At 38.4% G+C, this 12,461-nt stretch overlaps 1 protein-coding gene across 4 annotated transcripts in view; it reads left to right on the forward strand.

Annotated features, from left to right (window-relative positions):
* Window positions 1-12,461, forward strand: part of PPFIA2 (PTPRF interacting protein alpha 2) — a 501,565-nt gene that overhangs the window by 465,477 nt on the left and 23,627 nt on the right. For all 4 annotated transcript variants that reach the window (XM_040234485.1, XM_040234487.1, XM_040234486.1 and 1 more), the window contains exons 23-24: window positions 2,731-2,931; window positions 12,223-12,285. In XM_040234485.1, the coding sequence (XP_040090419.1) occupies window positions 2,731-2,931; window positions 12,223-12,285 (264 nt within the window). The remainder of the gene's footprint in view (window positions 1-2,730; window positions 2,932-12,222; window positions 12,286-12,461) is intronic.

The following is a 12,461-nucleotide window of genomic DNA, read 5'->3' on the forward strand; positions in this document are numbered from 1 at the left end:
CCGGTGCAGGAGATGTTAAGATGTTAAGAACCTGCCTGCCAGTGCAGTGGGTTCCAGCTCTGGGTCTGAAAGGGCCCCTGGAGAAGGGCATGGCAACCCACTCCAGTATTCTTGCCTGGAGAATATCATGAACAGAGGAGCCCAGCAGGCTATAGTCCATAGGATCACACAGAGTCGGACATGACTGAAGCGACTTAGCGCACAGCACAATCAGGAATGACCTTGGTAACCATGTATTGGCAACCATGTATTGGGAATGTTAACCAGTATGGAAGTCCAAATATCTTAGTATAGAGGAGGTGAAAAGAAGTGAAAATCATTCAGGTCCAGTGAAGGTATATTTAGATGTTTAGTTATTTTGAACTTCAGTTTACAAACTATGAATTCAAATCCCATCTTTTCTCGTATATAATCATTATCTGTCAAGGCAAGGTCAATTCCTGTGCCTAACATGTAGGAGATGTTATCACCAGTCATGCACTGCGCCTGTCTCCTTTCTCTTATCTCAATCACAGCCCAGGCCACGTTGGATGGACGATTTGACTTTTTAATTCCTCTACAGAAGCAAGCAACCCCTTAACATAGAAGAATTAAAAAAAATTTTTTTTTTATGATCAGTATTAGTTATTTATTATCATGTAGCAAATCATCCCAACACGTAGCATTTCTTTTCCTCATGACCCTTGTGGGTCAGGAATCTGGACATGGTTTACCTACGGCCACTATCCAGAGTCTCTCACAAGACCGCAGGCAGAGTGTCAGCCCAGGGCCCCAGTCGTATCAAGACTTGACTTGGGGGAAAGTCCAATTCCGAGCTGACTCCCTTCCTTGCTAGCTGTTGGCCGGAGACATCTGTTTCTTTGCATGTGAGCATCTCACAGGACTGCTCACAGCTAGACAGCAGGCTTCCCCCAGAGCAAGAGCTCAGAGAATAGAGGCAGAGAGGGCCAGCTGGAATGAAGCCCGTCTGTTTGTAACCTAACCTGGAAAATCACGTCCCATCACTTTTGTTGTGTGCTAAGTAACTTCAGTCATGTCTGACTCTGTGTGATCCTATGGACTGTAGCCTGCTAGGCTCCTCTGTCCATGGGATTCTCCAGGCAAGAATACTGGAGTGGGGTGCCATGCCCTCCTTTAAGGGATCTTCCCAGGGATTGAACCTGGATCTCTGGCACCCCTTGCATTGGCAGCTGGGCTCTTCACCACCAGCGCCAGTCATTTTCATCACAGTAAGTCTCCAGGTCCCAGCCCAGCTCGGAGGAAGAGGGTGATACCGTGCAGAACTATCAGGAAGTGAGATTATTTGGAGCCATCTTAGAAGCTGCCTAAAACAAAACCTTAGAAATAGTAAAGCCAAATCCCTTCCATTTTACAAAGGAGGGAAATGGGGCTGAGGTACAGGGGACTCGTGCAACTCACCAATGACAGGGAAGGCCCGAGCCTTCTGATTCTTCGTCTAGAGCTCTTGACGTGATATATTGCGGATTTACGGTTGTTCTTCTATTGTTTCTTCACTTGCTGTCCCTCTCCTTTAGCTCAGTCTGTTCATACCAACCAATAAAATACCCCTCCCCCCAAAACAGTGCTTTAGCTTTTTAAAAATTTAAACTCACCGGCATGGGCCCCGCTTCTTCTTCATAGCTAATGACGAGGGAGCGCGGAGAGGAATGGCAAGAATATTCCCTATTAAGCGTGTGTAATTCTGCTGCTACAACTCAGTGCACCCACCCTGTGCTTCAGATGTGTGCTGGGCATTATGCTGTGTTCATTGCACTACCAATTCAACTGTCTTTCCAGAGCCTCACAGCAAAGTTGAAAAATCAGAATCCGTAATTTCTAGAGCATTATTTGTTTCGTAACTCTCTTTAATTAATGTTTTACAGGTGCTTATACTGTTAGCCTCTTCCATTAGCCCATCATTTCATTCTCCAAAAAGTATTTTCCTATTTAGCATCTAATTGAGCACATACAAATTAGCACATAGCACAGGTAGGCAGGTTGGAAGTGTCGCTTAGCCACATTAAAGCCTTTGATCCAAAGCACTCAGAATTCCAAAGGAGAATCATAAATTGAAGTCATTTATTAAACAAATGTGTTAATTGTGCCTTTACCAAATGCAGCTTGTAGCCATTCTTATTCTTAAACTCTAGAGGAGATTTGGTGAGGTGCAGCTATTATATTTGCTGCTGCTGCTGCTAAGTCGCTTCAGTCGTGTCCGACTCTGTGCGACACCATAGATGGCAGCCCACCAGGCTCCCCTGTCCCTGGGATTCTCCAGGCAAGAACACTGGAGTGGGTTGCCATTTCCTTCTCCGATGCAGGAAAGTGAAAAGTGAAAGTCAAGTCACTCAGTCGTGTCCGACTTTAGTGACCCCATGGACTTCAGCCCACCAGGCTCCTCTGCCCATGAGATTTTCCAGGCAAGAGTATTGGAGTGGGGTGCCATTGCTATTATATCTATCCCTCATAAATTCGTTGTTAAATTGCAGACCCTGAAGGCTACCTTTCCAATCTTTATTTCCATTGCTGGCTAACTGGTCCTTTGAATAAATTACTTAATGTCTTCGTGCCTCTCTGTCTTCTGGGGGAAATAAGAATAGCATCTCTTTCACAGGGTTGTGGTAATAAATGAGTTCATACAGGTCAGGTAAGTAGAATACGATCTAGCATATAGCACTAACGGTTAACTATGATTATAATCTGGGTACGTTTTTCCCCCCAATCCAACAGCTCTGGTTGGGAATGCCTGCTTGGTACGTGGCAGCCTGCAGAGCCAACGTGAAGAGCGGGGCCATTATGTCTGCTCTATCGGACACTGAGATCCAGAGAGAGATTGGAATCAGCAACCCTCTGCATCGCTTGAAGCTCCGATTAGCAATCCAGGAGATGGTTTCCCTAACCAGTCCTTCAGCTCCTCCGACATCCAGAACTGTGAGTCCCTTTGTGCTCCTTCCCTCTCCCAGGGCTGGGCGGACAGCAGCCTCCCCAGGCCCACAGAGCAGAACTGTGGCAGCAAGCATGTCAATGTCAGCATGCATTTTTCTCAGGAGATCTAGCCTGCTCTTCATTAACCTTGCTGCTACTTTTAATAGGTTTTCAATTGAAGAGCTGTGATTCCTATCAGACTTGAAGGCTGCAACCAAAATAGACTTTTGAGCTATCCTCTAAAGTTTAGATTTTTCTCCCAAGCAAGACCAAGAGTTTATTCTTTCATGAGATTTTTCCTTTTTAATGTAATCCAGCATCTCAAGAGATGAACTCTAGGCAGCAGTACTTTTCAAAGATGTAATGCTAAACTCACTACCTCTTAAGCAGTTTTCATAAATGAAAGTACCTTGATATTCAGTGTTTTATAAATACCATGTGAATTACCTGCCCTCAAAACCTGTTTGCTTTTTATTTGTAAATCCCTATTTCTCTCATAATTTTGTCCCTGTCTTAATATTAGAAAAGAACAAAATATTTTAAAAAGGAATGCCAGATGACAAATTCAAATACTGAGAGAAACTCGCAAATAACATCCATTCTTTCCTTAGTCCTTCTCCAAATTATATTATTCTCTGATAAAGTATGTGATTTCTGATGTTAATTGGATTTTTCTGGTCCCATGTCTTATACAAAAAAAAAAAAGGGAAAATGAGGTAAGTTCAAATAGTAGGCAAAAGATAGGAAAGCAAAATTATTTCAGTTTTCAGGCACACAGCTAACTTGAGTATAACTTTTTTTATATGGTCTTAAACATCACTGTAAATTGGAGAATTTGCTTCATTTTTTAATATATATATTTTTATATTCTTTCCCAGTGTACTAGATTCCAGTGCTAGAAACACAAAGTCAAAATTTAAGTGTTTATCTTTCTTATATAATTCCATTTTAACTTTTTCCTAAGATATATCTAGGAGAAAATATGTATTTTAACAAATTCATATATATGACTTATTGAAAGTAAAAGAGAGGAGTGAAAAAGTTGACTGAAAACTCAACATTCAGAAAACTAAGATCATGGCATCTGGTCCCATCACTTCATGGCATAGATGGAGAAACAGTGGAAACAGTGACAGACTTTATTTTGGGGGCTCCAAAATCACTGCAGATGGTGACTGTAGCCATGAACTTGAAAGATGTTTGCTCCTTGGAAGAAAAGCTATGACCAACCTAGACAGCATATTAAAAAGCAGACATTACTTTGTCAACAAAGGTCTGTCTAGTCAATGCTATGGTTTTTCCTGTGGTCATGTATGGATGTGAGAATTGGACTATAAAGAAAGCTGAGCACCAAAGAATTGATGCTTTTGAACTGTGGTGTTGGAGAAGACTCTTGCGAGTCCCTTGGACTGCAAGGAGATCCAACCAGGCTATCCTAAAGGAAGTCAGTCCTGAATATTCATTGGAAGGATTGATACTGAAGCTAATACTCCAATACTTTGGCCACCTGATGTGAAGAACTGGCTCATCTGAAAAGACCCTCATGCTGGGAAAGATTGAAGGCAGGAGGAGAAAGGGACAGCAGAGGATGAGATGGTTGGACGGCATCACTGACTCAATGGTCATGAGTTTAAGTAAACTCCGGGAGTTGGTGATGGACAGGGAGGACTGGCGTGCTGCGGTTCATGGGGTCGCACAGAGTCAAACACAACTGAGCGACAGAACTGAACTGATAGCATATTAAAATGTATATAAATTTATATACTATAGCTGAAGTATTCCTGAAGCTAAAAAAGTAATTCAGAATATATTTAAAATAAAAGCTGAGAAGGCCATTAAAATAGTTATTATAAACAGAATTCAGATCTGATGATGAGTTTCCTGAGTAACTTCCAACTGAGAGAGAAATATCATGACTGGTTTATGTTAACATTCTCCTCCCAAGAGCAAATTTCAACAAAAATATTTAAAATTTCTAATCTTGCAAAAGTAACAGAAGTCCCAACTTAAAGATGAAAAGTAGAATATAATTTATTTATATTTAGCATCCTATTTCTTAAAGGAAAATTGAATAATTAAGCACTATTTTTCTAAAAATGTCTAAGCAAATTGAAGGAACTTAAATCACAAGCTGTTAAAGGTAAGAGCCTTCTCAGTTGTTCAAAGATCAGTCAAATGTGAAGAGAGCTTGTGAGACCCTTCTTCATCTATTCTCAGTTCACCTCAAAGGCTTTATTTCCTCAGATCAGGATCCCGGGAACACAGAACTAATTTCCGTTTCCTAAACTTTTATGATTTGGGTTGATCACTCGCTTTTTCAGTTGTTCTCTCTGCCTGGAACATCCTTTCCACTCCAGAGTCACTGTCCTCCAGTGAAGACCCCTGAATGTCCTTCCTCTTAAAAGTTTTCACCAAACTCCAAAGTCTGGGTTTGCTTCCCTTCCTGAGTCATCGCTCTGTATACTTATAAGAAACTACTACGTAAGTTTCTCCCCTTGGTTCATCCCACACTAGAGCAAGTGAATTATCGGGTTTTCCATAGTCCCTGGGCCTTAAGTCAGTGCCTGGCAAATTGTAAATAGTCAATAAACATGCACCTTAAAATGATGATTCTGTAAGTCATACTACCCACCGCTACACAGGATATGAAGTATGTATGCCCTGATTACAGAGGGCAACCGTGCTAAGAAAAAGGACAAGTAGAAGCAGAGTGCTCTGGCATTCCAGTGAGGGAAAAGGAGACTTCTGATTAAGGCTCAAAGAGAAATTAACCTTTGAAAGACAGGTAATATATTGCTAATTATTAATATCATTAATGTTTTCACTATTAACTTTTTGATAGAGACCTTTTCATTCTACTTTCTTTCTCATTTTAAAAAAATATTTTCACATAATACATTATTTTGTACTGTTAAAACTCAGTAATATGACATGAATATTCCCCCCATTTTATTAATATTAAATATTTAATTGTAGAATCATTGTTAATTGCTGCATACCTCCTTTAATTTATTTAACCAACCCCCTAACATTGGACATTTTGCTTATTTAGCAATTTTCATTGTATTTACAATAATATAGTGAGTATGAATGTAGTTATGTTATTATATTAACTATGGTTATTTCCATTGCAATATTTGTATACAGGGCATTTATATTTTTATTACCTTTGAACCTTAACTGCCAGATTGTATTATGTAGTCTTTTCTTCCCCTTTGTCAAAGTTAATGACTACATTGCTTAAGTTTACATTTTAAAAGTTACTAGTAAAGTTAAAATGTTTTCATATACTTATTTATTTTAGCATTTAAATGAATTTCCTATTCATTGCTTTTTTCATTTTTCTGTCAGATTATAGAAATATTCTCTTTTTTTTTTTGCTAATGTGTAAAAGCTCTTTATTCACAGAAGACATATGCCCTTAGCTAAATATTGATACAAGTTACACAAGAGAGAAGTTGACTCTATTTGCTTTAAAAATAATCAACTGAGTGCTTTTTGTAAATACATCTTTAACTCTATCTACATGAAAGTATTTACTTATTTTTTAATATATTTCAAATATGATTTGCTTTGCAAAAAAATTACATGGGAATTTTTAGTAATTAATCCACTACATAAAGTGAAGATGAAAACATTTTAAAGTCATCACCTAAAATTATATACTAGGATTCACTCTTTGAAATTTTAAAAGGAGTTGACTTTTTTTTTTTTTTAAAGAAATGTTATCATGTCTTCTGGAACACTGCCAACAGTTCTGATCATACAAGATATTCTGTGTGTTCAGGTTTGGGTTCCTTAGAAAGATGTACCTTATTCATTCACTCAAGTTCTTAAGAGAAAAAAACAAGCTACTTAGATTAAAAAAAAAAAAAACTGAACAGAACTCTGCCTCCTTTTCTATTTAGATGAAATGGACTAATAGAAAAATCTAATGTTTTCACTCATTATTATTAATTACATTTATTATTTCTCTGGGCCAGCCCTAATCTTCCAGGTTTGTTTTTTCTAAGCTATTACTATAGTTACTATAGAAGGCCTCCTATGTAATAGAATAGAGATGGAGATATCAGATAATTGAAATATTTGGTTTAAGAGGTATATCATAAAGAATACATAAATTCTTTAAATATTTCATCTTAAGTAAAAATATGTAAATATTCAGGCACTTGCAAATTTAGATGAAACCCTAGGAGTCTTCTTTTAGTATAATTCCAGTCAGTGCCTGGAGTTTCACATTATGTTTATTTAATAGCTTCATCCTTTAAACATTTTCAACTTTTTTAGTTTGAGTTTCTTTTTAAAGTGATAACTAAGATACTCAAAAAGCTATGTGAGTGTAGAATCCTGGAAATTTACAAATTCTTTCCTAGACTTTGCTGAAGTTGTATTTCTCATTGATATTCTCATTGTATTTCTCATTGAAGTTGTATTTTTAATTGTGTTTTAATATTTGCCCTTATCTAGTCTTTCCAAATAATTCAGCTTAGTGTTCAGACATGAGCCAAGTTTATTTAATTTTTGGCTCTATATAATATTTACTTATATTGCCTGATTTTTTAAAAAATGCTGTGAAAGTAAAAAGGTTTGGGAACAAAAACAAATGATCTTTGTAAACATATAATTTAGCAATTTTGAGCAGACATGGAAAGCATAAGATAAGTTTCAACACAATGTACAGGGGAAATAAAGAGCATTTACTAAACTAAAGATTTACTTGGGTAGAGATTGTTTTGGAGAAGGCAATGGCACCCCACTCCAGTACTCTTGCCTGGAAAATCCCATGGACGGAGGAGCCTGGTAGGCTGCAGTCCATGGGGTCGCTAAAGTCGGACACGACTGAGTGACTTGACTTTCACTTTTCACTTTCCTGCATTGGAGAAGGAAATGGCAACCCACTCCAGTGTTCTTGCCTGGAGCATCCCAGGGACAGGGGAGCCTGGTGGGCTGCCGTCGATGGGGTCGCACAGAGTCGGACACGACTGAAGCGACTTAGCAGCAGCAGAGATTGTTTAATGAGAATTCTAGTAAAATTGTAGTAACAGCCAACATCAATGGAGAACTAAGGTCAGGCCTGGTCTAAGTGTTCTACATGCAGTAACTGATTTGAGTCTGAGGACGATATGAGATGGGCACTTTCATGAAACCTATTTCACAAATGGGAGGAATTGATGAACAGAGAGGTTAAGTGACTTGTCCTAAGGTCACACCCCAGGTGGTTTTGCCCCATAGTCTGTGCTCCTAACAAGTGTACTTCCCTGCTTCCTGCATGCTACCAGCTTTCCTTCTTTTCCACAACATTCTTTCAGTCTACTTTGGTTCCCCGCTACATAATTATTAACCTCCTAAGCCTCAACCTTTAAGTAAATAAGGTGAAATACAGTTGTGTTAAACTTGTCTTACTATAATGAGAAATATTTTTCCTTTTATGGTAGAGAAACATCAAGTCAGATTAGGGAGAAATATGGATATAGGCCATTTTAAATGTGGAAAGTAGATTTCAAATTAATTTACTTTGAAATTCAGTTATAAAGTAAAAAAATGCTTCAAAATGATGTAAGTCATTACAGAAGTGACAGCTAGATAAGGTTCAGGGTTGTTCTGAGGTCTGGCTGCTTGATTTACTTTGTATTTCTGACAGCAAGAGAATTATTTTCCCCCAAAATTAGTTTTCATAAGTTATCCCTTAAACTCATTTTAATATTTATTTTTGTATCATAAATCTCTCCTGAATGATTTAATTAGGTAAGTGCTTTAATTCTTAACCTCCTTTAGGAATTTTCCTTCTAGATTTCAATTGATAATACTAGCTGCATATTCTACTGCATCTGGGCTAAGTTCAGGCTAGTAAGGCACCTCCAACGAAACTGAGTGACGGTCTCACTGTTAGTGCCAACCTTGCACGTGCACGATCCTGAGAATGAGTGCTTCCTTAAATGGAGCCCCCCTGACTCCTCACCTACCTCATCCTAGTCCCAGCCCTGGATCAGAATATGTTGCATCATAATTTAAAATTATTAGTGTCTTTTATAGTATGAGTGAAGAAAGCTGAGCGCCAAAGAATTGACGCTTTTAAACTATGGTGTTGGAGAAGACTCTTGAGAGTCCCTTGGACTGCAAGGAGGTCCAACCAGTCCATTCTGAAGGAGATCAGTCCTGGGTGTTCTTTGGAAGGAATGATGCTGAAGCTGAAACTCCAGTACTTTGGCCACCTCATGCGAAGAGTTAACTCATTGGAAAAGACCCTGATGCTGGGAGGGATTGGGGGCAGGAGGAGAAGGGGACGACAGAGGATGAGATGGCTGGATGGCATCACCAACTCGACAGACATGAGTTTGGGTGAACTCTGGGAGTTGGTGATGGACAGGGAGGCCTGGCGTGCTGCGATTCATGGGGTCGCAAAGAGGCAGACATGACTGAGTGACTGAACTGAACTGAACTGATGTAGTTTTACCCTACTTAACAGATGTAGAGTCTAGAGCAGCTTAGGAAATGTCCTAGTTACTGAGAAGTGGCACTGCTAGAACTCAAACCTCTTGATTCTAATTTAGTACATTTCTAGATAACTAAAATTTTTGGAAACCATTTTCTAGGCTCAAATGGTATTTGCCATACACACACAAAAAATCATTTACTGGTTTGCATTCTCCACTTCATTTATCGGGGGTTGCAGCACGGACTACCAACGCAGTGAGTAAATGATTTTCAATGGCTCTCAGAAAGCCACAGCTTAATGATATGATGCTTGTCCTTTATGCTTTTCCAGGCCACTTTTTGCAGTCTTTATCCCTGGACTCAAGGCACCAGTGTCCTATGTCCTTTGCTTCTCGAAGCGTCCCAACTCTAGCTATTCTCTAAGATGTGCTCTTGGCTGAAACACTCATGCTCTAAAGCACCCTTTTTATGACTTACCCAGATGAAAGTTCCATCCTTTAAACCGGTGATAAAAAGAAACAAATCTAAATAATTGACTTACTACCCGCAGGCTTGCTTATAAAATAAACTTGAAAACCTCAACTTATGCCTAAGTGGTTGGGTTGTATAGGAGTCATTTTATGAGTTACTTTTCAAGATTCTAGGGCAGGCAGTGCTCCTCACAAGCAAAACTGCAGAGCACAAGTGAACAACCAACTTACAACTTCGGGAAGTTTGCCAAGCATACTTTAGAAAATTGTCCTGGATATATACTCATTTTGCTTGCAAGGATACAGATGAAGTCATAGCTCCTTGAATCCTACTCACTCCAGAATATGGTGATAGACTGGTAGATACAGACTTTAAATAACCTGTGAAAGAGATTATGTGAAGTGAAGTGAAAGTCACTCAGTCGTGTCCAGCTCTGTGACCCCATGGACTGTACAGTCCATGGAATTCTCCAGGCCAGAATCTGGAGTGGGTAGCCGTTCCCTTCTCCAGAGGATCTTCCCAACCAAGGGGTTGAACTCACCTCTCCCTCATTGCAGGTGGATTCTTTACTAGCTGAGCCACAAGGAGAGTGTACATGTCTGCCTTTCAGTATGAAATAATACTGGTCAAGTTTCTTACAGGAGGGCAATCTTTATTTCTTGGATTCACAAACAAGGTGGAATCTATAGACATCATTGTAAAACAATCTGGCTTAAGTGAATTTCCTCTCAAGTAACCATCATTGTAGCTCATGATGAAGAGACAGTATAGCCGTTCAGGCAAAGAAGTGTCCTCAGTGAGTATAAAGGAAATGTGACAGATGAGTGTAAAAACTCTTTTTAGCATAGTACACTCCTCAAAAAGGCAGTGAAAGCAGTTTCTGCCAAGTGACTTAATAATCATGTATTCATATGCAACTTTCTGTTTATAATAAGTACCATTTTTAGAAGCTGGGGATAGAGGTAGGGGCTTTTGATGACATAGATGGCTGCTGTATTCCAAGTATATTTTACAGTTGTGCAGTTTTATCTTTTAAGAAAAAAATTCATTTATACTCAGAATTCCAAAATGGTAGGAAAATGAGAATTCTATATGTATAAATGATACTTAGCCTTTGAGATCTTTATTCCCATATGATTTACTTATAATAATGAATATTTACTGTTTCATTGCTCAACCATGAGTAATTCTCTTATACATGAGACTTACCATATTTTGAGTTATACTCATCAATTTAGTTTATATGCAGTTATTTTTAAAATTATATTAAATTGCATCATCTAGAATAGAAGCTAAGTTAATATGGCACTGCATCGGTAGAAAAGGCCAGAGAAAATTATGGTAATAACTTATATTGTGGTGTCAATTTTGCTACCTTAAATTCTTTAAAACGAGACCCCTTCCAAAATAAGTAACAAGTAATACATAGGATATAAATGTCACTGTAACTATAGAATTGATGTGTTTGGACAGTGTTGAAATGTTCATGATGATATCCCAGTTAAATGGTGGAATTTGATGGGAAGTGGCTCCCAGTGATCTGTATGTTACTAAATGGACTTTGGTTTAGAAATTGTATGTAAGTCGGTGTATAAGAGAAATATCATGGGTTGTTTTTATTAAGAGGAAAATGAGACTTCATAATAGAATAGTGCCTGCTAGAGGGAAACTTCCCTTTTACAATATGTTCTTCTCTATCACGGTGTAGGATACTGCTGAAAAACCAGGTAACCCAAGTTTTGTGTCTTTGACAATATTTACTGAAAAAAAAACACTTTTATTACATCCAAAATAGCATTTCTTTTTTTTTTTTAAGAATATAGGAAAACAACATATTTACTGAACTGTGAAAGGAAGAGGTCATTTGGGAAAAACTGATATCGATTTCCAGACAGGTTATGATAGTACTTTCAGCTTTGTATTGACAACCAATTTTCTCTTTGCAAGGACATTGAAGAATCAAAACTCTGTGAAGGAAATACTGGTAATAACATGACAAAAGACATGTGTCTTTGTTTACTGAAGAAAAATTATTCTTCTACAAATCAAATTTATTCAGTTCTCCATGATTACAAAAAGATGGATCCAATAGCCACATACTTTTGAAATGCAAATTTTGATTAAGCCTTTTTCCTGATTAATAATTACAGAAGTATCATTTTAAATCCATCCCATGTCAGCTTCACAGCATGCCTCTTTCTATTTAATCTTTTGAAGTAGAAGCAAAAGGGAGCTGTGAGAAGCCAGCAATGCTGTCTCTTGCACACGCTGTAGAAGCAAGAGCGCGGTGGTGTTACTGTGGTACCGTTAACTGACAGTGCCGCTGCCTTTCTTCTTTACCACTGCTTCCGCCCACGGATCCCACTGCTTCCCTCTGGGCCTCCTCACTAGCCTTCAGGCAACGTTTGGGTGACCCATGAAGAAATGGAAAATCTTGCAGCTCCAGCAAAAACGGTTAGTCTTTACAGCTTTGTTGAACATGCAAAAACCTTATTTTGCTGCTATTTGGATGGAAAAGCTACTTTGTTTATACCGTAGGATCAGAGTAATGGGTATGTTTACACAGTGATATGCAGTGATTATGGTCTAATTTCACTGCACTTAGACATTTTTAAATAAAGCCATACGAG

This window comes from Oryx dammah, unplaced genomic scaffold (genome assembly GCF_014754425.2).
Source record: "Oryx dammah isolate SB20612 unplaced genomic scaffold, SCBI_Odam_1.1 HiC_scaffold_29, whole genome shotgun sequence".
Classification (NCBI taxonomy): Eukaryota; Metazoa; Chordata; class Mammalia; order Artiodactyla; family Bovidae; genus Oryx; species Oryx dammah.